Consider the following 27,160-nt stretch of genomic DNA (forward strand, 5'->3'; position numbering starts at 1 on the left):
AGAATGCTATTATTTTCCCTTATAACCGTGTTATAAGGGAAAATAATACAATCTACACAACCCCGATCCCAAACCCGAACTTCTGTCAAGAAGTTCGGGTACCAAACATGCAGATTTTTCTCACGCGCATGCAAAACACATTACAATGTTTTGCACTCGCGCGGAAAAATCGTGCATGTTCCCGCAACACACCCGCACCTTTTCCCGCAACGTCCGTGTGAAACCAGCCTAAGGACCAGTTGAGGTCTGAAGTCACTTTGTGAGGCTTACATAATAGAGACCACCCATAAATTGCCCCATTTTAGAAACTACACCCCTCAAGGTATTCAATACTGATTTTATAAACTTTCTTAACCCTTTAGGTGATCCACAAGAATTAAAGGAAAATGGAGATGAAATTTCCGAATTTCACTTTTTTGGCAGAATTTCCATTTTTTCCACTAACAAAACAAGGGTTAACAGCCAAACAAAACTCAATATTTATGGCCCTGATTCTGTAGTTTACAGAAACACCCCATATGTGGTCGTAAACCGCTGTACGGGCACACGGCAGGGCACAGAAGGAAAGGAACGCCATATGGTTTTTGGAAGGCAGATTTCACTGGGATAATTTTGGTTGCTCTATATTACACTTTTTGTGAGGCAAGGTAACAAAAAAATAGCTGTTTTGGCACTGTTTTTATATTTTGTTATTTACTATGTTCATCTGACAGGTTAGATCATGTGGTACTTTTCTAGAGCAGGTTGTTACGGACGCGACAATACGAAATATGACTTTTTTTGTTTCAGTTTTACATAATAAAGCATATTTGAAAAAAATTATTTTTTAGTGTCTCCATATTCTGAGAGCCATATTTTTTTTATTTGATGAGCGATTGTCTTAGGTAGGATCTCATTTTTTGTGGGATGAGATGACGGTTTGATTGGCACTATTTTGGGGTGCATATGACTTTTTGATTGCTTGGTATTACACTTTTTGTGATGTAAGGTGACAAAAAAATAGCTTTTTTACACCGTTTTTATGATTTTTTTTTACAGTGTTTACCTGAGGGGTTAGCTTATGTGATATTTTTATAGAGCAGGTTCTTATGGACACGGCGATACCTAATATTTAATGTCTCCATATTCTGAGAGCCATTTTTTGGGTGATTGTCCTATATAGGGTATCACTTTTTGTTATGTAAGGTGACAAAAAAATGCTTTTTTGACACAGTTTTTTTTTTATGCTGTTCACCTGAGGGGTTAGGTCATGTGGTATTTTTATAAAGCAGGTCGTTACGGACGTGGCAATACCTAATATGTCTACTTTTTTATTTATGTAAGTTTTACACAATAATATCATTTTTGAAACAAAAAAAAAATCATGTTTCAGTGTCTCCATAGTCTGAGTGCCATCGTTTGTTTGTTTTTGGGCGATTGTCTTAGGTAGGGTATCATTTTTGTGGGATGAGGTGACGGTTAGATTGGTACTATTTTGGGGTGCGTATAACTTTTTGATCGCTTGCTATTACACTTTTTGTGAAGTTGACCAAAAAATAGCTTTTTCGACACAGTTTTTATTTTTTAAGTATAGTGTATAGTGTTCACCTGAGGGGTTAGGTCATGTGATATTTTTATAGAGCCGGTCAATACGGACGCGTCGATACCTGTTATACCTTTTTTTTTCCCCTATTTTTTACAATTTTTTTTTACTTTATTTTGGGAAAAGGAGGCTTTTTTTTTACTTGAAACTTTTAATTATTTTTTGGAAAACCTTTTTTTTTTTTTACTTTATTATCACTTTTTTTTTTGTCCCACTCTGGGACTTCAACTTTTGGGGGTCTGATCCCCTTTACAATACTTCAGAATTGTCATGCATTGGCTGTAAGTGTATTACCAGTGTAATACAGGGGGCTCTCCTGGAAGGTGGCCACGATGCCTAAGTAAGGCATCGGGCTGCCTTCCCTGCCATCGGGTCCCCTTCACAGCAGTGTGGGGACCCGATGGCCACCCCGCACCCGGCAGGATACTGCACGTGCCGCGGTCAGCGCTGACCGTGGCAGTGCAAGGGTTAACGCGCCGGCATCTGTGTTTTCACTGATGCCGGCGCATACAGCAGGGGTCCGGCTATCAGTGACTGCCGGACCCCTGCCGCTGTTAGGGCGGGTGCATGTACGGAGCTGGTCCTTAAGTCACGTCCACCAGGTCCTTAGGGGGTTAAGGGCAGCTGTTCCATTCCGCAAAATACAGAATGCATTTCCATGGAGGCTTCCACCTAGCAGTGAGTCTGGCTGTAAAAGGGTCAGGGCAGCGCTATAGCCCGCCCATCGGTGACGTCACCGGTAACACTGCTAGGCTGAAGCCTATGCCTAGCAGTGTAACAAATATAAACTAACAGCCCTTGCTCTGCCAGACTGTTGTGCATTTTCATGAGTATACAATGTATCTGATGATACTATATCCAATATGGATGATCAGCATGAACCTGAAAAAAATAAAACAAGATGGGTTCATGGCAAGTTCAATGTGTTAAAAGTGAATATATAGAGAACATTATACTTTTAATTATTGTTTAGAGACATGGATTTATCTATAGGGAGCGTACTGGTTTCTCTAAACATGTCTGTCTGAGGAACATGTTTCATGGCTGAGACGTGATATGATAGGAGATGTCCATAAAACACATCTGGTGTGGAATAGATATCTATTCATATATTCACACATTATATATATATATATATATATATATATATATATACAGTACAGACCAAAAGTTTGGACACACCTTCTCATTCAAAGAGTTTTCTTTATTTTCATGACTATGAAGGCATCAAAACTATGAATTAACACATGTGGAATTATATACATAACAAACAAGTGTGAAACAACTGAAAATATGTCCTATTCTAGGTTCTTCAAAGTAGCCACCTTTTGCTTTGATTACTGCTTTGCACACTCTTGGCATTCTCTTGATGAGCTTCAAGAGGTAGTCCCCTGAAATGGTCTTCCAACAGTCTTGAAGGAGTTCCCAGAGATGCTTAGCACTTGTTGGCCCTTTTGCCTTCACTCTGCGGTCCAGCTCACCCCAAACCATCTTGATTGGGTTCAGGTCCGGTGACTGTGGAGGCCAGGTCATCTGGCGCAGCACCCCATCACTCTCCTTCATCGTCAAGTAGCCCTTACTTTCAAAGTTTTCCCAATTTTTCAGCTAACTGACTGACCTTCATTTCTTAAAGTAATGATGGCCACTCGTTTTTCTTTACTTAGCTGCTTTTTTCTTGCCATAATACAAATTCTAGCAGTCTATTCAGTAGGACTATCAGCTGTGTATCCACCTGACTTCTCCTCAACGCAACTGATGGTCCCAACCCCATTTATAAGGCAAGAAATCCCACTTATTAAACCAGACAGGGCACACCTGTGAAGTGAAAACCATTTCAGGGGACTACCTCTTGAAGCTCATCAAGAGAATGCCAAGAGTGTGCAAAGCAGTCATCAAAGCAAAAGGTGGCTACTTTGAAGAACCTAGAATATGACATATTTTCAGTTGTTTCACACTTGTTTGTTATGTATATAATTCCACATGTGTTAATTCATAGTTTTGATGCCTTCAGTGTGAATCTACAATTTTCATAGTCATGAAAATAAAGAAAACTCTTTGAATGAGAAGGTGTGTCCAAACTTTTGGTCTGTACTGTATATATATATATATATATATATATATATTGATTGGTCATAAGGAGACAGTGGATCAGTTATTCTTCCTGTATTAATCCGTGTTTATCCTTTTTATCTTCAATTTCGTATGATATATATTTCATTGGTTTTCTAATAATTTTGTGCTGGTGAGAAAATAATACTGGGTTACACCACCATCTAGTGGTGGTTTGTTGGTAGCGCGTCAATTTGTCTATCCATTTATCTTATGTCCGTTTTATATTGGATTTTACTCATTTGTAAATAAATTACATATATTTTTACATAAATATCTGTTCCTTGTTTCACTGATTGCACAAAACAAATTAAGATTCCTTATCAAAGAGCTTAGAGGTGATATGTCAGCCTAGAGGATCCGATCATTTTATATTTTATTTTTCTAGGATCCTCTCTTTTATATGAAGATTCATTTTATATAGAAGATAATTTGACAAGATACAGCACAGGGCAAGGGAGAGCATCAGATGTCAGAGGTTCCGGAGGGGTGAAGAAGGGGATATGTCCAGGTTCAGCGCAACCCCTTTGACAGCGCAACGTTACTGCTGCAGTCAGGAAAATGGGGCGCAGTGGGCAAGATGGGGCAGCAGGCCAGGATCTGGCATGTAAGTACTTACCTGTTCTTTATTTCAGGCAGATCCTGGGGGTTCTCCGCTTTCCTCCTGAAACTGGACAATCTGTATAAAGCTGTATTCCCCTCTGGATATTGATAGGAGATGCCATAAATGTCTGTTAGGTGCAGGTTCCTGCTCTGGCACCTGCAGTGAAAGCTGAGGATGACGAGCATCCATTTCTTCATTCACTGCTATGGGACATGAAAAACAGCCAAGCTCAGCTGAGCTGCAGTAACCCAGCACGGGTTTTCAGTGCTATATATATTTTTTTCATAACTCTGATAACCCCTTTAATATAGGAAAAGTGGAGAACCCATTTAACCTCTTAAGGACACATGACATACCAGTACGTCATGTGTTGTTCCGATCACTGCCGCCCGGAACAAGGTGCCTGCTCAAATCATTGTTCCGATCACTGCCGCCCGGAACAAGGTGCCGGCTCAAATCATTGTTCCGATCACTGCCGCCCGGAACAAGGTGCCTGCTCAAATCATTGTTCCGATCACTGCCGCCCGGAACAAGGTGCCTGCTCAAATCATTGTTCCGATCACTGCCGCCCGGAACAAGGTGCCTGCTCAAATCATTGAGCAGGCACCTCGGCTAAATGCGCGGGGGGGTCCGGTGACACCCCCCCCCCATGTCGGCGATCGCAACAAACCGCAGGTCAATTCAGACCTGCGGTTTGCTGCGCTTTCTGCAGTTTCTGATCCGCGGGGATCAGAAACTTTAACATGCCCAAAATATAGATTACGGGCGGTGCGGCAGGCGGGATTGCTATCCCCCGCCCGCCTCCTCTTGAATATTCATTGGTGGCCAGTGGGTATACCAGAGTGTCAGCACATTGCTGACACTCTGGTATAAACGGCTGACATCTGTGCTGTGATGTCAGCCGTTTAACCCTTTCCATACCGCGGTCTGTACGGACCGCGGTATGGAAGAGCAGAGGTTAACAGTCGGGAGCTCCCTCCCTCTCCCATCGGGGGGGCTGCTGTGCCTTTGCAGATCCCAGACAGGATGGGGTCACAGAGGGAGGGAGCCCCTCTCCTTCCCCTTCCCCGTCTGCTCAGTTGTGGCCACACAGGCATCCTGCTGTCCATGGTGCTGAACAGATCTGTGCAAAAAGGCAGGGGCGTAACTAGAAGTGACTGGGCCCCAGAGCAAATATTTGTAAGGGCCCCTCCAGCGCGCTTCGCACCTCCCTCCTCCTGTGTAAACCCCACTCCTTTGGCACAGTGTAGAGGTATACTGTATATTGTGGGGCACAGTGTAGAGGTATACTGTATATTGTGTGGCACAGTGTAGAGGTATACTGTATATTGTGGGGCACAGTGTAGAGGTATACTGTATATTGTCGGGCACAGTGTAGAGGTATACTGTATATTGTGTGGCACAGTGTAGAGGTATACTGTATATTGTGTGGCACAGTGTAGAGGTATACTGTATATTGTGTGGCACAGTGTAGCGGTATACTGTATATTGTGTGGCACAGTGTAGAGGTATACTGTATATTGTGGGGCACAGTGTAGAGGTATACTGTATATTGTGTGGCACAGTGTAGCGGTATACTGTATATTGTGGGGCACAGTGTAGAGGTATACTGTATATTGTGTGGCACAGTGTAGAGGTATACTGTATATTGTGTGGCACAGTGTAGAGGTATACTGTATATTGTGGGGCACAGTGTAGAGGTATACTGTATATTGTGTGGCACAGTGTAGAGGTATACTATATATTGTGTGGCACAGTGTAGAGGTATACTGTATATTGTGTGGCACAGTGTAGAGGTATACTGTATATTGTGGGGCACAGTGTAGAGGTATACTGTATATTGTGTGGCACAGTGTAGCGGTATACTGTATATTGTGGGGCACAGTGTAGAGGTATACTGTATATTGTGTGGCACAGTGTAGAGGTATACTGTATATTGTGTGGCACAGTGTAGAGGTATACTGTATATTGTGTGGCACAGTGTAGAGGTATACTGTATATTGTGGGGCACAGTGTAGAGGTATACTGTATATTGTGGGGCACAGTGTAGAGGTATACTGTATATTGTGGGGCACAGTGTAGCGGTATACTGTATATTGTGGGGCACAGTGTAGAGGTATACTGTATATTGTGGGGCACAGTGTAGCGGTATACTGTATATTGTGGGGCACAGTGGATGCTATATGTGTATAACAAACATATTTCATATGAAAACTTACAGTTACTTGGCCCTTGGGGATCTCGGACACCACTTCAACACTTCCCCGGGGGCTCGGCGGAGCTGATGTGTTTTATCCTAATGAGAAAGATTTCATAATAAGTATTTGGAGAAGGGGCAGAGGGATAGCAGAGCAGGGAGAGGCTGGTGCTGCTACTAGGGGGTCATACCATGGGGGAGTAATAAAGCCCACTATAATGCCCCCCCCCCCCCAGTAGTAATAATTCTCCTTATAATGTGAAAGTGCAAAAATACCCCCTTGTAATGCCCCCAGTTGAGCTAATGTCCCCATAGTGCCCCCATAATGTCCCAGTATAAAATACCCCTATATAGTGCCTCCAGTAAATTCCCCCATAGTGCTCCTCTCCCCCCTTCCTGCTAGTGCCCCCCATAATGTACCAGTATAAAATGCCCCATATATAGTGCCCCAGTAGATGCCCCTCAGTGTCCGGCCTCTGATAGGCTGCCGGCCTAGTGTCCCCCATAATGCCCCCCAATAATGTGCCAGTAAGTCTCACCATAGATGCCCCCCCATCATGTGCCAGTATCAAGTGCCTCTCTCCCCCCCCATATGTCCCAGTATCATAGTGCCATCTCCCCCCCAATGTGCCAGTATCAAGTGCCTCTCTCCTTCCCACCCCCCATGTGCCAGTATCATAGTGCCAAACCCCCCCATGTGCCAGTATCAAGTGCCTCTCTCTTCCCCCCATGTCCCAGTATCATAGTGCCATCTCCCCCCCAAAAAAAGTGCCAGTATCAAGTGCCTCTCTCCCCCCCATGTGCCAGTATCCTAGTGCCAAACCCACCCATGTGCCAGTATCAGGTGCCTCTCTCCCCCCCCCCCCCCCCAGGTGCCAGTATCAGGTGCCAACCCCCCTCCCCCCCAGGTGCCAGTATCAGGTGCCTCTCTCCCCCCCATGTGCCAGTATCAGGTGCCAACCCCCCTCCCCCCCCCAGGTGTCAGTATCAAGTGCCTCTCTCCTCCCCCCCATGTCCCAGTATCAAAGTGCCATCTCCCCCCCCCCCCAAAAAAAAATGTGCCAGTATCAAGTGCCTCTCTCCCTCCCATGTGCCAGTATCAAGTGCCAACCCTCCCCCACATGCCAGTATCAAGTGCCAACCCCCCCCCCCACATGCCAGTATCAAGTGCATCTCTCCTCCCCCCCATGTCCCAGTATCATAGTGCCATCTCCCCCCCCCCCACAAAAAAAGTGCTAGTATCAAGTGCCTCTCTCTCTCCCCCCCCATGTGCCAGTATCAGGTGCCAACCCCGCTCCCCCCCCATGTACCAGTATCAGGTGCCTCTCTCCCCCCCCAGATGCCAGTATCAGGTGCCAACCCCCCTCCCCCCCAGGTGCCAGTATCAGGTGCCCCCCCCCCCCCCCCATGTGCCAGTATCAAGTGCCAACCCCCCTCCCCTCCCCAGGTGTCAGTATCAAGTGCCTCTCTCCTCCCCCCCATGTCCCAGTATCAAAGTGCCATCTCCCCCCCCCCACAAAAAAAGTGCCAGTATCAAGTGCCTCTCTCCCTCCCCCCCCATGTGCCAGTATCAGGTGCCTCTCTCATCCCCCCATTTGCCAGTATCAGGTGCCTCTCTCTCCCCCCCCCCCATGTGCCAGTATCAGGTGCCAACCCCCCCTCCACCCCCAGGTGCCAGTATCAGGTGCCAACCCCTCTCCCACCCCATGTGCCAGAATCAGGTGCCTCTCTCCCCCCCATGTGCCAGTATCAGGTGCCAACCCCCCCCCAGGGTGCCAGTATCAGGTGCCAACCCCCCTCCCCCATGTGCCAGTATCAAGTGCCCCCCGCTCCCCCCATGGCAGTAACAGTCGGGTATTAAAAAAAAAATAATAAACACTTCTACTTACCTCCATGTCAGCGATGTGATGCAGCCTCTTCCTGTGTCCCGCCCTGTATGTCCATATATGGAGTCAGTGCTTGTATTTCAGAAAAGTTTCTGCTGGGATTCGAACCCACGACCTTCTGTATCAGAGGCAAAGCACTTAACCACAGGACCATAAAAACAGCCTTACTGCTGACTGAAAAAATATGAGACTTCTACTGTTATAGCTGGCTAAGTCTACATCTATAAACATTTTTTCAATCAGTTGCAATTGCCCCCTTTATGGTTGTGTGGGTAAATGCTTTGCCTCTGATACACTGATACATTGGAGGTTGTGGGTTCGAATCCCAGACACATCAGGAGACTTTAGGAGACAGTAAGATTAGATCACATTAGCGAGGGGGCCTGGTCAGCCGCTGCTGCTGTGAAGGGCCTGGTCAGCCGCTGCTGCCCTGAACAGTAAGACAAGAATCGATATTTAACTAACTTGAAAATAAACTGTCACACACGCTGCCGGGGCGTCGGGCCCCCTTGGCAACCCGGGCCCCGAAGCAGCTGCTTCCCTGGTAGTTACGCCACTGCTAAAAGGCATAGACCTGTTCAGACAAAGTGTAAGTAAAATACAGTACAATACACTATATAGTGTACTGTACTGTATTATACAGACATCAGACCCACTGGATCTTCAAGAACCAAGTGGGTCTGGGTCAATACTTTTTTTTAAAAAGTGAAAAAAGTAAAGTTAAAAAAAAAAAAACATTTATCACTGAATAAAAATTAAAAAAATAAAATACACTACACATATTAGGTATCGCCGCGTCCATAACGACCTGATCTATATAACGGTCATGTTACTTTCTCCGCACGGTGAACGCCATAAAAATAAAAAAATAAAAACTATGTGGAAATTGAAATTTTGCCCACCTTACTTCCCAAAAAAGGTAATAAAAGTGATCAAAAAAGTCGCATGTACGCCAAAATAGTACCAATCAAACAGTCATCTCTTCCCGCAAAAATCATACGCTACCCAAAATAATCGCCCAAAAACTGAAAAAACTATGGCTCTTAGACTATGGAAACACTAAAACATGATTTCTTTTGTTTCAAAAATGAAATCATTGTGTAAAACTTACATAAATAAAAGAAAAGTATACATATTAGGTATCGCCGCGTCCGTATAGACCGGCTCTATAAAAATATCACATGAACTAACCCCTCAGGTGACCACCGTAAAAAAAAAAAAAAAAAACGGTGTAAAAAAAGCGCCATTTTTTGTCATGTTAAATCACAAAAAGTGTAATAGCAAGCGATCAAAAAGTTATATGCACCCCAAAATAGTGCCAATCAAACCGTCATCTCATCCCACAAAAAATTTGACCCTACCTAAGATAATCGCCCAAAAACTGAAAAAACTATGGCTCTCAAACTATGGAGACACTAAAACATCATTTTTTTTGTTTCAAAAATGAAATCATTGTGTAAAACTTACATAAATAAAAAAATTGTATACATATTAGGTATCGCCGCGTCCGTGACAACCTGCTCTATAAAAATACCACATGAGCTAACCTAGCAGATGAATGTTGTAAATAACAAAAAAAAAAACGGTGCCAAAAAAAGCTATTTCTTGTTACCTTGCCTCACAAAAAGTGTAATATAGAGCAACCAAAAATCATATGTACCCTAAAATAGTACCAAAAAAACTGCCACCCTATCCTGTAGTTTCTAAAATGGGGTCACTTTTTTGGAGTTTCTACTCTAGGGGTGCATCAGGGGGGCTTCAAATGGGACATGGTGTCAAAAAAACCAGTCCAGCAAAATCTGGCTTCCAAAAACCATACAGCGCACCTTTCCCTCTACGCCCTACTGTGCGCCCGTACAGTAGTTTACGGCCACATATGGGGTGTTTCTGCAAACTACAGAATCGGGGCAATAAATATAGCATTTTGTTTGGCTGTTAACCCTTGCTTTGGGACTGGAAAAAAATGGATTAAAATGGAAAATTTGCCCAAAAATCTAAATTCTGAAATTTTATCACCATTTGCCATTAACTCTTGTGGAACACCTAAAGGGTTAACGACGTTTGTAAAATCAGTTTTGAATACCTTGAGGGGTGTAGTTTCTAGAATGGGGTGGTTTCTATTATGTAAGCCTCACAAAGTGACTTCAGACCTGAACTGGTCCCTAAAAAGTGGGTTTTTGAAAATGTCTGAAAAATTTCAAGATTTGCTTCTAAACTTCTAAGCCTTGTAACATCCCCCAAAAATAAAATATCATTCCCAAATTGATCCAAACATGAACTAGACATATGGGGAATGTAAAGTAATAACTATTTTTGGAGGTATTACTATGTATTATAGAAGTAGAGAAATTGAAACTTGGAAATTTGCAATTTTTTAATTTTTTTGAGTAAATTTGGTATTTTAAAAATAATTTTTTTTTACTTCATTTTACCAGTGTCATGAAGTACAATATGTAACGGAAAAAAAAAAATCTCAGAATGGCCTAGATAATTCAAAGTGTTTAAAAGTTATCAGCACTTAAGGTGAAATAAGGCTGTGTCCTTAAGGGGTTAAAGGCTAAGTACACCTTTGGGGGTAGTTTTTTTTAATAACTGTATTGTACTCATTTTGAGCTAGAAATAATTTTTTCAATGGGTCTTTATTAAAAATATTGAGCTATTCTGTCACAAAGGGTTAACTGTCTAGCTGTGTGACTGGTACTTTCACTTTGTGGTGGTCATCTAAGTAACATTATCTCTAAATTAGTGAGAGGTCATAAACACTTATTGAAGCCACATTCTGATCAGTAAGATACGGACTGAGCTATGAGTGTTTAGGAGGTCAGAGAGCAGGAGCCCGTCATCTCCCCAACTGATGGAACACAGAGAAAATCCAGATGCTGCCACTAGGGCATCTCAGCTCTGCACAGAAAAAAGGGCTCCATATTTTTAATAGAGACCAATTTAAAAATTATTTTTTAGCCCAAAAATGAGTACAATGCAATTGTAAAAAAAAAAAAAGCCTCCAAAAGTGTCCATAGCCTTTAAGCATAAATGAAAACGTATGTTGTGGTCACCATAACCCAGATGACCCCGCTCTCCCCGTATCTCTGATGTTCTGGCTGGCCTGTTGGTTCGTATTCATTCTAGAAGCGCACATATTTTTCTCCGGTATTTTTGGGGGAGGGAGCTGTGCTTGGTGTGATTGGGTGATTCTTTCCAGATAATTTTTTCATGGGAGAGCAAGTGACTGTCAGGATGTATTCACAATTCATGGTCACATGACCTTTTTTCCTTAATTTTGCCCAAAAAAAAAAAAAGGATGAAATGAACCCAATTGGCCAAGAGCCCTCTCTCCTGAGGTTCACATCAGCCATGTGTGTATGTGTCGTCACTGAGGAGGACACTTCTGGTGGAGACTTATCTCCCGGGAGAGCACACATTCAGATTGCCCGCTCCTTCTCTCCTCCGACAGATGATGTCGGGAGCCTGCCATACACATGACTTCTCAGCAGGTTCAGACAAGACACTAAATGTGTATGAGGACCTTAAAGGTGTTTTACCATCTCAGACTATGGGGGCATATCACTAGGATATGCCCCCATAGTCTGATAGGAGCTGGGAAATGAACGGAGGGCGCACTGCGCATGCGCAGCTGCCCACCATTAATTTCTATGGGGCCGCCGAAAATAGCCGAGCGCTGGCTCGGCTATTTCCGTCTGTCCCAGAAAAATGAAATGGAGCAGGGGCCGCGCGTGCGCATTGCGCTCCTGTTCACTTCTATAGGAGCACCCAGGCCATGTGACCGATGGCTTAGCAAGAGGCTACAGATCTTCATGACCTCTTCAAAGAGCCGGCAGTCGACCCTCACCAGATATCGATGACTTATTCCTGAGGATCGGTCATCAATAGTTCCCGGAAAGCCCCTTTAACAGAACATATACAAGTAACACAAGCAGAATATTTCCACACCAGTTTATTTGAAATAAAACATAACACAGATGCAGGATTTGATGAATAGTGTCAGGTCCGCGGCGCTGAGTGACAGATGACACCAGGGCCCCGTGCATGGGGATTAGCTTTCCACAAAAGCCTTGAAAAGGAGACCACCCCGAAATTCCTGCATCGAATCTCTCAACTCATAGAAGGATAGTAAAAAAAAGCAACTCAAAACTCTGCAACCATCTTCTGCAGGTTCAGATATGATACGAGATAAGCAGCAGCAGCACCACAAATAATCTAATCAACCAATGTAAGTGGCAACCAGTGCTCCCGACCGCATCACATAAAAGGCCGTGAGGGTCCCCCGTCCCTTCCGTCATTTACACCGACTTAGGCCACTTTCAGATCCGCGTTATTCTTTTCCGGTAATAAGATTCTGCAGAAGATCTCAATACCGGAGAAAAATGCTTCAGTTTTGCCCTTATTCATTGTCAGTGGGGACAAAACTGAACTGAACGCAATGCATTCCGTTCCATTTGGTTGCGTTCCCACACCGGACAGAAAACCAATGCAAGCAGTGTTTTTCTGTCCGGCATGGGATGCGGAGCAAAATGTATCAGTCACAATGTAAGACAATGGGGACGGATCCGTTTTCTCTGACACAATAGAAAACTTTCAATGGAGTTCATGACGGATCCGTCATGGATATTTTACAGATAATACAACCGGATCCGTTCATAACGGAGGCAGCCTGTTGTATCATCAAAAACGGAAGCCCCTGCCGGATCAGTCTTAGAATGGATTAGGGCGCATTCACATCACTGCTTTGTTTTCCGTTCTTCTGATCTATCAAAAAATAATAACATAATAATTTTTTATATGGATGTTATTTCGGACATCCGTTATGCCCAGTTTGCACAAAAGATAACTGATCCGTCTCTTTTTGAGCCTCCCTTATGATCAGTCTGCATAATTTCCATCAGAGATCCGTTATTTTACACGTTTTAAATAACGGATCAGTAACGGAACTGACGAAAACAGATGCAAACGGATCATAACAGATGCTCAAAAAAGAAAAAAATAAATTCAATTTTTATAAAATGTTCTGTTCTTCTGACGGATCAGAAGAATGGAAAACAAAATGGTTATGTGAACGCGCACTTACGTGGATATTTCTGTCAATCGAAAGTGAACAGATGTTAAAACATGGACAGTGTAGGTGGGGAAAAACATAAAATTTCATAAATTGAAAAAATTCAGTGTTTTCAGTAACATAAAATCGCTGTCTCGTAGTTTGTAAGCAGCATGAGCGATTTTTGGACACTAATGCTTTCCCTGTTTCATGCCTAAGCGCTGTCAAGGATCTTCATGGCCGCCACGCGGACACATGCAAGGTGCAAGTCAGACAACTTTCCCTTCCATATGGAGCTTTTCAGTCGTAATGCGGTATTAAAGTTTGTACATACGACACACAGAGGGGTAAAATTAAAAAAGGAAGCCATCCTCGCCCTCATGCTTTGGTCCCAGCTTGACTAGGAGACCTCCGCTCAGCCAGTCGACGATTGTACTGGTGACCCACCTCCACCAGTGACCGGCTGAGCGGGATCTTTCCCAGCATTTTAAGCCAGGACCGGAAAGTGGAGATCAGTGGAGACTGGAACAGCGCTGGTACGGCAATAGCAGGGGGTCAGAGAATAATAGTATGTTTTTTTTTTTTTTAACCCACAGTGAGCCATATATAAAAATGTAATACCGCTGGACAACCCCTTTAATTTGTTGCATCCCCTGGACCTGAAACATCATTACAGGTCCACTGAACATCCGTGCGCCTCATCAGACTGACAGATTCACCTTCTGTGGCTTTCTACTAAAGCTACATCCCTTCTCCTATGATTCCACGTCCTTCGGGCAGAAATGAAGATCTCTTTGCTTTTTCTATGGGTCCTTTGGGACCAGCGATCAGTCGACACGGGAGCAAACACTTCATGTTCAACAGTCGTTGGCACCTCTCCCCATGTACAAGAGTATGGGGGTGGCCTACGATCCTTCTTCCCGATGCAGTTTCCATCAGCCTGTGCCGATCGAGTCGTTTTCTCTTCAATCGGTGCTCATTATGGCCCGGAATTGGGCCAAATAAAAGGACCTTATCTCCTACCAACAGTTCATTGGTCCAACCAGGTCACACGAGCACTGGTAACAACCTAATAGGCAAAAAAAAGTATGATCTGAGTAAATTGAATAAAAAATAAATAACTAATTTCCAATCTCATTTCATCAACAGAAGAAAAAAATCTAAGGAACAACAACCTTCAGAAAATATATGAAAAAAATTCAAAAATAAAATTTAGTCAATTAGATGTCATCATCAGTCCGCTGCCGTCAAATCATACACGATAATGGTCAGAGGACAGACAACATGACGCGATTACTGGATGTGAGCTCAGCACCAACGGCCTTTCCAAGAGCTTATCGCTACGCGCATCGTCCTGCGGCTCTTCAGCCATAATCCATGCTGTGTCACCAAGATATGTCTGCGAGATGGAAGCCGTGCTGGAGCTTTCACAAAAACCTCACTTATGCTGAGATTTCGAAAAAGACAATAAAAAGTGCATTCAAAATCTATTAAAAGAAAAATTATACACATCTAAGCAGTATACGCCGCCGAGCACCGACTGAATGTACAGCCATAAACCTGGAGTCAGAAATTAAACTAAGATGACACAAAAGGCTTCAAGTCCAGGAGAAGGACAAAGCAGAAGACAACGTGAAACTAAGAAAACAGAGGAGGACATATCTGTGGGGGGTTCCATGGTCTCTGCAAAAGACCATGGAAAGAGGAGCCTTAAGGCCCATGTAAAATGATCGGAACCGAATATCATCGGGATCGTTAGGATTTCTGTTCACATATAAGCAACGGAACAACAAGCTTTCATATAAAGATGGAAGGTCCTTCACTTGCTAAAGGCTGTGAAATATATCTGTGAATGAAGAAATACATCCCGTTTATAGGAGACAATTATTAGTCATTTGTACCTGAACCATAATTGGGCCTTTATCCAACCCTACAGTGATCCCATATAAGAGAAACGAACATAAGTATTTTGTACCCGATTGGTGGGAAGACCATTTATGTTAAACATCTTTTTGGACTATAACGTTTTAGTTAGTCCTCATGTTCATTAAGAATACCAGGGCTTTTAAAATTAATGTTTCTAAAAGAAAATTTCCCCCTTTCTTTCGAGTCCCACAGAACTGAGCCCCCGAAAACTAAACATTGCAGCATCAATCAGTTTGGACAATCTCTCACCATGGGGAATGCAGAGGACACCTGTACATGAGGACAAATGTACACCATGGCACCCACACATGAGGACATCTTTATGTAAAGGCTGCCTTACATGAGGACACCTGTGCACTGGGAAATCATCATGTACAAATGTCTTAGTGTTTGGGTGTTCTCAGGTTGGAGTGTCCTGTTGTATAGGTGTTCTCATGTACGAGTGTCCTGTTGTATAGGTGTTCTCATGTACGAGTGTCCTGTTGTATAGGTGTTCTCATGTACGAGTGTCCTGTTGTATAGGTGTTCTCATGTACGAGTGTCCTGTTGTATAGGTGTTCTCATGTACGAGTGTCCTGTTGTATAGGTGTTCTCATGTACGAGTGTCCTGTTGTATAGGTGTTCTCATGTACGAGTGTCCTGTTGTAGGTGTTCTCATGTATGAGGGTCCTGGTGTAGGTGTTCTCATGTATGAGGGTCCTGGTGTAGGTGTTCTCATGTACGAGAGTCCTGTTATACAGGTGTTCTCATGTATGAGGGTCCTGGTGTAGGCGTTCTCATGTATGAGGGTCCTGGTGTAGGTGTTCTCATGTATGAGAGTCCTGGTGTAGGTGTTCTCATGTATGAGGGTCCTGGTGTAGGTGTTCTCATGTATGAGGGTCCTGGTGTAGGTGTTCTCATGTATGAGGGTCCTGGTGTAGGTGTTCTCATGTATGAGGGTCCTGGTGTAGGTGTTCTCATGTATGAGGGTCCTGGTGTAGGTGTTCTCATGTATGAGGGTCCTGGTGTAGGTGTTCTCATGTATGAGGGTCCTGGTGTAGGTGTTCTCATGTATGAGGGTCCTGGTGTAGGTGTTCTCATGTATGAGGGTCCTGGTGTAGGTGTTCTCATGTATGAGGGTCCTGGTGTAGGTGTTCTCATGTATGAGGGTCCTGGTGTAGGTGTTCTTATGTATGAGGGTCCTGGTGTAGGTGTTCTCATGTATCAGGGTCCTAGTGTTGGTGTTCTCATGTATGAGGGTCCTAGTGTAGGTGTTCTCATGTATCAGGGTCCTGGTGTAGGTGTTCTCATGTACGAGGGTCTTGGTGTAGGTGTTCTCATGTATGAGGGTAGCAATGTACAGTTCTTCTTATGCACAGTTGTCTCAGTGCACAAATGTTGTCATGTACAGGTGTCCCAAACATTGCACAGGCGGTGAGGGGAGAAGGTGAAGTACGGATTCTCACATAGTGATTATGACTGATAACTACCCATCAAGAAGTCAATTGGAAACATACAACAGATGTCACTCATCAAGAGATCACGATGGAATCAAGCTGCAAACGTTCTCGTCCAGCTGACAACGTTACATTAAAACCCATGACCCGTCTGACTGAAGGGTTATAAAAGAAAAAAGGAGTTGTCGAAGGACAATCCCTTTAAGTCGTTTCCATAGTATGTTGCCTAATAACCACTTATGTGGATAGTTGTAGTCTGGACATTTGTAGAAGATGCAGGACATTGTTCCCAGTCGTCTTTGACTGTCGACATCTGGTCGAAGTTTTTCTCCGATATCTTCCATGACTTTCCCAAAAATTATAAAAAGAAAAAATAAATACCGGGCGGCCCTGTTTTCAAATACACCACTCCAGAAAGAAAAGCAAAGAGGGAGTTAAAATGTAAGAGGAAGACAAATCTAGAGGTAAAAAACACGACCATCAAATAGCGCGAGGGCGCCCAAGTGTCAGGCCAAAAAGGGTGGGACAGAGACATATGGGGTCAGCTACATGTTTGTCCACAGGGGGGCTGAAAACAATCTCCTGATAGATAAATCCATGCCGTAGAAGACATCCTCTCCCATGTCCCGGCTGCTCTGTTCACATTTCGGAGGGTGGTGGCCCGCGGGATAATTGCCCATTCTGGCTATTAATTGCAGGGATGGAAGATGGATCACGAGCGCGTGTGTTGAGACTCCAACCTAACAGGTTCATCTTGCAAAAAAATGGCCAATGGGGAAACGGGCAGCGAGGAGCGATATTATTTTACAAAGCAACTGAGCGAAGGGGATGAGGAAAAGCAAGGGACGTGGTTAATATTCATCCTGGTCCTCTGCCTGAAGTTCTTCATTCTCATCCTCGTCTGGAGGAGCAAATCCTTCCTGTAATGAAACCACAACAAAGGTTTACAGAAACAGGATCGGAGCGCGTTACAATGAAATTCCACCAAACCCATGGCTATCTTAAAAATGCAGCTCTACCTCTGAACATCATGTCACAGGTTGAAGGGATTGTACAACATTATAAAACATGGCTGATTTTTCTAAAACAGCGCCGCTCCTGATCACAGGTTGTCTGTGATATTGCAGGCAAACAGGATCCCGTGGCAGTTACTATGGCTATAGCTACACCCATGGAAGTAATAAGTGTGACTGCTACATACCCTGACGAGGGGTGGATCTCATATGCTGCAGGAACTCATAACCACACTAGCAGAATTGTGAGTGCAGCTCTGGATGTGGATGTAAACCATAAACATGTACTACGGTATCATTCACGTGTGTGGGTAGGCGAGCTTACCTCTGTGGCATACAGGATGTCGATGATTTTGGAAAGAACCCCCGGGCTCTCACTCTCGTGCTCCTGACATATCAGCTCGATGTCTCGCAGTTTACTGAAGTAAAAATCTCGTTCTTTCTCCAGTCCGTCCACAGTCAACTTCAGATCCATTAACTAAACACCCGGGAGAGAGACAGAGAGCTCCATTAACTAAACACCCGGGAGAGAGACAGACAACTCCATTAACTAAACACCCGGGAGAGAGACAGACAACTTCAGCTCCATTAGGCCCCTTTCACACAAGCAAGTTTTCCGCGCAGGTTTGATCCGTGAATTGAACGCATAGCACCCACACTGAATCCTGACCCATTCATTTCAATAGGTTTCAGTACATAGGCGTTTTTTTTTTTTTCACGCATCAGTTCTGCGTTGCGTGAGAATCGCAGCATGTTCTATATTCTGCGTTTTTCACACAGCCCTGGCCCCATAGAAGTGAATGGGGCTTCAGTGAAAAACGCATTGCATCCAGGTTAGGGCGGGTTCTCACCAGCGCTAGGAATTCCGTAATAGTGTTCCGTTATAACAGAATATAACTGAACTCTAGGACGGAATGCAAAAACGGAACCCCTTAAGAGCCATTTTGTTTTGCTCCATCCTAATACATGTCTATGGCCGCAAATCACGGTTCTGTATGGCGCTGGAGCGATAGGCAAATATGGCACCCACTCACACGTGCCACAGCCGTCATGGCCGGCAGGTCTCTGCTGTTTCAAACAGCAGAGACCTGTGGCTCATTACCAAGACTGGCAATAATGCAGATCGCGGTAATTAAACCCTTTAGATGCCGTGATCAAGTGAGATCACGGCATCTAAATGGTCAAAAACTTGCTTGCGCTTCCGGGCTTGTTACCGGCATCCTCTGTGGCCAGTGAGAATGCCCGTAATTGGTATGAAAGCACTCAGCCTCCCTGAAGAGGCAGAGGGTATTCAAAATGCAATTCTTATTTTGGCCACCAGGTGGCAGGCCAACATAAGAAATGAGCAATAGTTCTATTTTAAAAATCCATGATTGTTCAAAATTTTAATTTAAAAAATTTATTTTATAAGCTCAAATAGGAGCTTCAAAATCATTACAAAAAAGTAAAAAATGTATAAGTTTAAATCACGCCCCTTTCCGTATAATAAAAAACTAAATACCTAAATAACAAAAAATATAAACATCATGGGTATCACCATGATCGGATAATCACCCATACTATTAAAATATACAAATATTGTTTCAATACGGCGAATGGCGTAACGTAAAAAAGGGTCAAAATGCAAAATGGCCAATTTGCCATTTTCTCATTGCTTCTCTTACCCAAAATAATGTAATAAAATGTGATCAAAAAGTCACACACTCCAAAATAGTATCAATAAAAACTACCCCCCCCCCCAACAGCTCTGTATATATAACTATAAAAGGTTATGGGGGTCAGACGATGGTGAAGTAAAAAAAAAAACTTTTTTTTTTTTTTCAAAGTTTAAATTTATTTTCACACTAATTAGACATAAAAAACCTATACATATGGGGTATCGTACTGCCCCAGAGAATAAAGGGCATGGGTCAGTTTTGCCGCAAACGAAAACGACGTGGGAACAAAACCCATAAAACGGTGGCGGAATTTCGTTTTTTTTTTCCACTTCCACCCCATTTGGATTTTTTTTTTACCTCTTCCCACTACATTGTATGCCATAATTAATGGTGGAAATGGAACGTACAACTTGTTCCGCAAAAAATAAGCCCTTTATACAACTATGTGACCGGAACTATAAAAAAGTTAAGGCTAAAGGAAGATGGGGAAGAAAAATTAAAACACAAAAATGAAAAAACCTCCGGTATCCCAAGGGCTAAAGGCTTCCGTTTTGTATTCTGTCCTAGAATTCCGTTATATATTCTGCTATAAGTGAACACTATTACGGAATTCCTAGCGCTGGTGAGAACCCGCCCTCACCTGGATGCAATGGATTTTTCACTGATGGTTGCTAGGAGATGTTGTTAGTAAATCTTCAGTTTTCACTATTAAAAAGTGTGCAAACAGTGATGTCACAATACAGGGACAATGCAAACAGTGATGTCACATAGAAGGGATAATGAACACAGTGATGTCAGAGTAAGGAAATAATAAACACCGTTATGTCACAGTACAGGGATACTAAACACAGTGATGTCACTGTACAGAGATAATAAACACAGTGATGTCACAGTACAGGGATAATAAAACACAGTGATGTCACAGTACAGGAATAATAAACACAGTAATGTCACAGTACATGGATAATAAACACAGTGATGTCACAGCACAGGGATAATAAACAATGATGTCACAGTACAGGGATAATAAACAGTGATGTCACAGTACAGAGATAATAAATTCAGTGATGTCACAGCACAGGGATAATAAACAGTGATGTCACAGTACAGGGATAATACACAGTGATGTCACAGTACAGGGATAATAAACAGTGATGTCACAGTACAGAGATAATAAACACAGTGATGTCACAGTACAGGGATAATAAACACAGTGATGTCACAGTACAGGGATAATAAACACAGTGATGTCACAGTACAGGGATAATAAACACAGTGATGTCACAGTACAAGGATAATAAACACAGTGATGTCACAGTACAGGGATAATAAACACTAATGTCACAGTACAGAGATAATAAACACAGTGATGTCACAGTACAGGGATAATAAACACAGTGATGTCACAGTACAGGGATAATACACAGTGATGTCACAGTACAGGGATAATAAAACGTAGTGATGTCACAGTACAGGGATAATAAACGTAGTGATGTCACAGTACAAGGATAAGGCATGCAGTGATGTCACAGTACAGAGATAATAAACACAGTGATGTCACAGTACAGGGATAATAAACACAGTGATGTCACAGTACAGGGATAATAAACACAGTAATGTCACTGTACATAGATAATAAACACAGTAATGTCACAGTACAGGGATAATAAACAATGATGTCACAGTACAGGGATAATAAACACAGTGATGTCACAGCACAGGGATAATAAACACAGTGATGTCACAGTACAGAGATAATAAACACAGTGATGTCACTGTACATAGATAATAAACACAGTAATGTCACAGTACAGGGATAATAAACAATGATGTCACAGTACAGGGATAATAAACACAGTGATGTCACAGCACAGGGATAATAAACAATGATGTCACAGTACAGAGATAATAAATGCAGTGATGTCACAGCACAGGGATAATAAACACAGTGATGTCACAGTACAGGGGTAATAAACACAGTGATGTTACAGTACAGGGATAATAAACACAGCGATGTCACAGTACAGGGATAATAAACACAGTGATGTCACAGTACAGGGGTAATAAACACGGTGATGTCACAGTACAGGGATAATAAACACAGTGATGTCACAGTACAGAGATAATAAACACAGTGATGTCAGAGTACAGGGATAATAAACACAGTGATGTCACATTACAGGGATAATAAACACAGTGATGTCACAGTACAGAGATAATAAACACAGTGATGTCACAGTACAGGGATAATAAACACAGTGATGTCACAGTACAGAGATAATAAACACAGTGATGTCACATTACAGGGATAATAAACACAGTGATGTCACAGTACAGAGATAATAAACACAGTGATGTCACAGTACAGGGATAATAAACACAGTGATGTCACAGTACAGGGATAATAAACACAGTGATGTCACAGTACAGGGATAATAAACACAGTGATGTCACAGTACAGGGATAATAAACACAGTGATGTCACAGTACAAGGATAATAAACACAGTGATGTCACAGTACAGGGATAATAAACACAGTGATGTCACAGTACAGGGATAATAAACACAGTGATGTCACAGTACAAGGATAATAAACACAGTGATGTCACAGTACAGGGATAATAAACACTAATGTCACAGTACAGGAATAATAAACACAGTGATGTCACAGTACAGGGATAATAAACACAGTGATGTCACAGTACAAGGATAATAAACAATGATGTCACAGTACAGAGATAATAAATGCAGTGATGTCACAGCACAGGGATAATAAACACAGTGATGTCACAGTACAGGGATACTACACAGTGATGTCACAGTACAGGGATAATAAACACGGTGATGTCACAGTACAGGGATAATAAACACAGTGATGTTACAGTACAGGGATAATAAACACAGCGATGTCACAGTACAGGGATAATAAACACAGTGATGTCACAGTACAGGGGTAATAAACACGGTGATGTCACAGTACAGGGATAATAAACACAGTGATGTCACAGTACAGAGATAATAAACACAGTGATGTCAGAGTACAGGGATAATAAACACAGTGATGTCACATTACAGGGATAATAAACACAGTGATGTCACAGTACAGAGATAATAAACACAGTGATGTCACAGTACAGGGATAATAAACACAGTGATGTCACAGTACAGAGATAATAAACACAGTGATGTCAGAGTACAGGGATAATAAACACAGTGATGTCACATTACAGGGATAATAAACACAGTGATGTCACAGTACAGAGATAATAAACACAGTGATGTCACAGTACAGGGATAATAAACACAGTGATGTCACAGTACAGGGATAATAAACACAGTGATGTCACAGTACAGGGATAATAAACACAGTGATGTCACAGTACAGGGATAATAAACACAGTGATGTCACAGTACAAGGATAATAAACACAGTGATGTCACAGTACAGGGATAATAAACACAGTGATGTCACAGTACAGGGATAATAAACACAGTGATGTCACAGTACAAGGATAATAAACACAGTGATGTCACAGTACAGGGATAATAAACACTAATGTCACAGTACAGGAATAATAAACACAGTGATGTCACAGTACAGGGATAATAAACACAGTGATGTCACAGTACAAGGATAATAAACACAGTGATGTCACAGTACAGAGATAATAAACACAGTGATGTCACAGTACAGGGATAATAAACACAGTGATGTCACAGTACAGGGATAATAAACACAGTGATGTCACAGTACAAGGATAATAAACACAGTGATGTCACAGTACAGAGATAATAAACACAGTGATGTCACAGTACAGGGATAATAAACACAGTGATGTCACAGTACAGGGATAATACACAGTGATGTCACAGTACAGGGATAATAAAACGTAGTGATGTCACAGTACAGGGATAATAAACGTAGTGATGTCACAGTGCAGGGATAATAAAACGTAGTGATGTCACAGTACAGGGATAATAAACGTAGTGATGTCACAGTACAAGGATAAGGCATGCAGTGATGTCACAGTACAGAGATAATAAACACAGTGATGTCACAGTACAGGGATAATAAACACAGTAATGTCACAGTACAGGGGTAATAAACACAGTGATGTCACAGTACAGAGATAATAAACACAGTGATGTCACTGTACATAGATAATAAACACAGTAATGTCACAGTACAGGGATAATAAACAATGATGTCACAGTACAGGGATAATAAACAATGATGTCACAGTGCAGAGATAATAAACAATGATGTCACAGCACAGAGATAATAAATGCAGTGATGTCACAGTACAGAGATAATAAACACAGTGATGTCACAGTACAAGGATAATAAACACAGTGATGTCACAGTACAGGGATAATAAACACAGTGATGTCACAGTACAGAGATAATAAACACAGTGATGTCACAGTACAAGGATAATAAACACAGTGATGTCACAGTACAGGGATAATAAACACAGTGATGTCACAGTACAGGGATAATAAACACAGTGATGTCACAGTACAAGGATAATAAACACAGTGATGTCACAGTACAGGGATAATAAACACTAATGTCACAGTACAGAGATAATAAACACAGTGATGTCACAGTACAGGGATAATAAACACAGTGATGTCACAGTACAGGGATAATACACAGTGATGTCACAGTACAGGGATAATAAAACGTAGTGATGTCACAGTACAGGGATAATAAACGTAGTGATGTCACAGTACAGAGATAATAAACACAGTGATGTCACAGTACAGAGATAATAAACACAGTGATGTCACAGTACAGGGGTAATAAACACAGTGATGTCACAGTACAAGGATAATAAACACAGTGATGTCACAGTACAGAGATAATAAACACAGTGATGTCACAGTGCAGGGATAATAAAACGTAGTGATGTCACAGTACAGGGATAATAAACGTAGTGATGTCACAGTACAGGGATAATAAACAGTGATGTCACAGTACAGGGATAATAAACACAGTGATGTCACAGTACAGGGATAATAAACACAGTAATGTCACAGTACAGGGGTAATAAACACAGTGATGTCACAGTACAGAGATAATAAACACAGTGATGTCACTGTACATAGATAATAAACACAGTAATGTCACAGTACAGGGATAATAAACAATGATGTCACAGTACAGGGATAATAAACAATGATGTCACAGCACAGAGATAATAAATGCAGTGATGTCACAGCACAGGGATAATAAACACAGTGATGTCACAGTACAGAGATAATAAACACAGTGATGTCACAGTACAGGGGTAATAAACACAGTGATGTCACAGTGCAGGGATAATAAACACAGTGATGTCACAGTACAGGGGTAATAAACACAGTGATGTCACAGTACAGGGATACTACACAGTGATGTCACAGTACAGGGATAATAAATACAGTGATGTCACAGTGCAGGGATAATAAACACAGTGATGTCACAGTACAGGGGTAATCAACAGTGATGTCACAGTACAGGGATAATAAATACAGTGATGTCACAGTACAGGGATAATAAACACAGTGATGTCACAGTACAGGGATAATAAACACAGTGATGTCACAGTGCAGGGATAATAAACACAGTGATGTCACAGTACAGGGATAATAAACACAGTGATGTCACAGTACAGGGGTAATAAACACAGTGATGTCACAGTACAGGGATACTACACAGTGATGTCACAGTACAGGGATAATAAACACAGTGATGTCACAGTACAAGGATAATAAACACAGTGATGTCACAGCACAGGAATAATAAACACGGTGATGTCACAGTACAGGGATAATAAACACAGTGATGTCACAGTACAGGGATAATAAACACAGTGATGTCACAGTACAGGGGTAATAAACACAGTGATGTCACAGTACAGGGATACTACACAGTGATGTCACAGCACAGGAATAATAAACACGGTGATGTCACAGTACAGGGATAATAAACACAGTGATGTCACAGTACAGGGATAATAAAAACTGATGTCACAGTACAGAGATAATAAATACAGTGATGTCACAGTACAGAGATAATAAACACTGAATGTCACAGTACAGGGATAATAAATACAGTGATGTCACAGTGCAGGGATAATAAACACAGTGATGTCACAGTACAGGGATAATAAACACAGTGATGTCACAGTACAGAGATAATAAACACAGTGATGTCACAGTACAGAGATAATAAACACAGTGATGTCACAGTACAGGATAATAAACACAGTGCAGGGATAATACACACAGTGATGTCACAGTGCAGGGATAATTTACACAGTGATGTCACAGTACAGGGATAATATACGCAGTGATGTCACAGTACAGGGATAATATACGCAGTGATGTCACAGTACAGGGATAATATACGCAGTGATGTCACAGTACAGGGAAAACTCACATTGTGATGTCACAGTGCAGGGATAATGCAGACCATGATCTCACAGCACATAAATAACACAAAATACACAAATAATGTCACTGTACACAGATCATTCCAAAAGTAACGCTGCATAGCAAGGAGGAAATGATAATGCACGAAGCCGGGAAAACCATAGGGCCCCCACAGATTGGGTCCACATTCAGTATTCCATGGCCCCTTCCATAGATATCACTAACTGTATCTGTAGACGTCCTAGCTGAAATGGGTCCCCTTAGCTCTTTGGCCCCCTAGCACCTGCCATACCTGCCACCCTGGAGCTTACAGTCTAACCAGGTAGAAATTCCTGCAACCATTTCTGTACATGAAGCAATTCTTATTGGAATGAAGGTCACGAGAGAGGAAAATAAGTGGTGACTGGACTCTGAAGACCCTGCAGAATACAGACCAGAATACACAGGAGCATATTCTACGGCAGTGGATGCTCACATGTCATAGTAGAGGTCGAATATCAGCAGAGGAGACCATGTACCACAGAAACACATGTAGTCCCTAAGGTTGAAGGTTTCTTTTAGATGATCAAGGACACCCAACCACTGACTGTCCTACCATCAGATAATGGGTGGAGAGGTCATCAACCAACTGTATGACAACGGTCACGGTAGGTATCAGGTTTTTTCCTCTTACCTGCTGGTTCAGCTCCATTATTTGTGAGTCCAGCTCGCTGCCACCATTCCTGGTGATGGGTGGGTTTTTCCTGACCGGATGAGCCATGCTTGGTAATCGTGCTGGAGGCTGCATGGTCTTGGGACCTGTGGGAGATGTTCTTTGTGGGACTGTCAGTAATGGGGAGAAGAGATGAATATTAGGTATCAACCACAAGGTGCAAATATCAGGTCTGCTCTGCAAATCTCCTGCACTGCAGACCTCACTATCAGGCTGTATCTCCAGCACTGCAGACCTCACTATCAGGCTGTATCTCCAGCACTGCAGACCTCACTATCAGGCTGTATCTCCAGCACTGCAGACCTCACTATCAGGCTGTATCTCCAGCACTGCAGACCTCACTATCAGGCTGTATCTCCAGCACTGCAGACCTCACTATCAGGCTGTATCTCCAGCACTGCAGACCTCACTATCAGGCTCTATCTCCAGCACTGCAGACCTCACTATCAGGCTCTATCTCCAGCACTGCAGACCTCACTATCAGGCTCTATCTCCTGCACTGCAGACCTCACTATCAGGCTCTATCTCCTGCACTGCAGACCTCACTATCAGGCTCTATCTCCAG

At 42.6% G+C, this 27,160-nt stretch overlaps 1 protein-coding gene across 9 annotated transcripts in view; it reads right to left on the reverse strand.

Moving 5' to 3' along the window:
* Positions 1-13,197: 13,197 nt before the first annotated feature.
* The window catches only part of MAPRE3 (microtubule associated protein RP/EB family member 3), a 97,546-nt gene continuing 83,583 nt past the window's right edge, over positions 13,198-27,160 (reverse strand). For 8 of the 9 annotated variants that reach the window (XM_040427014.1, XM_040427011.1, XM_040427015.1 and 5 more), the window contains 3 exons: positions 26,557-26,705; positions 18,132-18,284; positions 13,198-17,713 (listed from right to left, as the gene is read on the reverse strand). In XM_040427014.1, the coding sequence (XP_040282948.1) occupies positions 17,645-17,713; positions 18,132-18,284; positions 26,557-26,705 (371 nt within the window). In that variant the 3' untranslated portion in view covers positions 13,198-17,644. The remainder of the gene's footprint in view (positions 17,714-18,131; positions 18,285-26,556; positions 26,706-27,160) is intronic. The other variant, XR_005778068.1, reaches the window with a different exon arrangement.

The sequence above is a fragment of the Bufo bufo genome, chromosome 4 (genome assembly GCF_905171765.1).
Source record: "Bufo bufo chromosome 4, aBufBuf1.1, whole genome shotgun sequence".
NCBI lineage: Eukaryota > Metazoa > Chordata > Amphibia > Anura > Bufonidae > Bufo > Bufo bufo.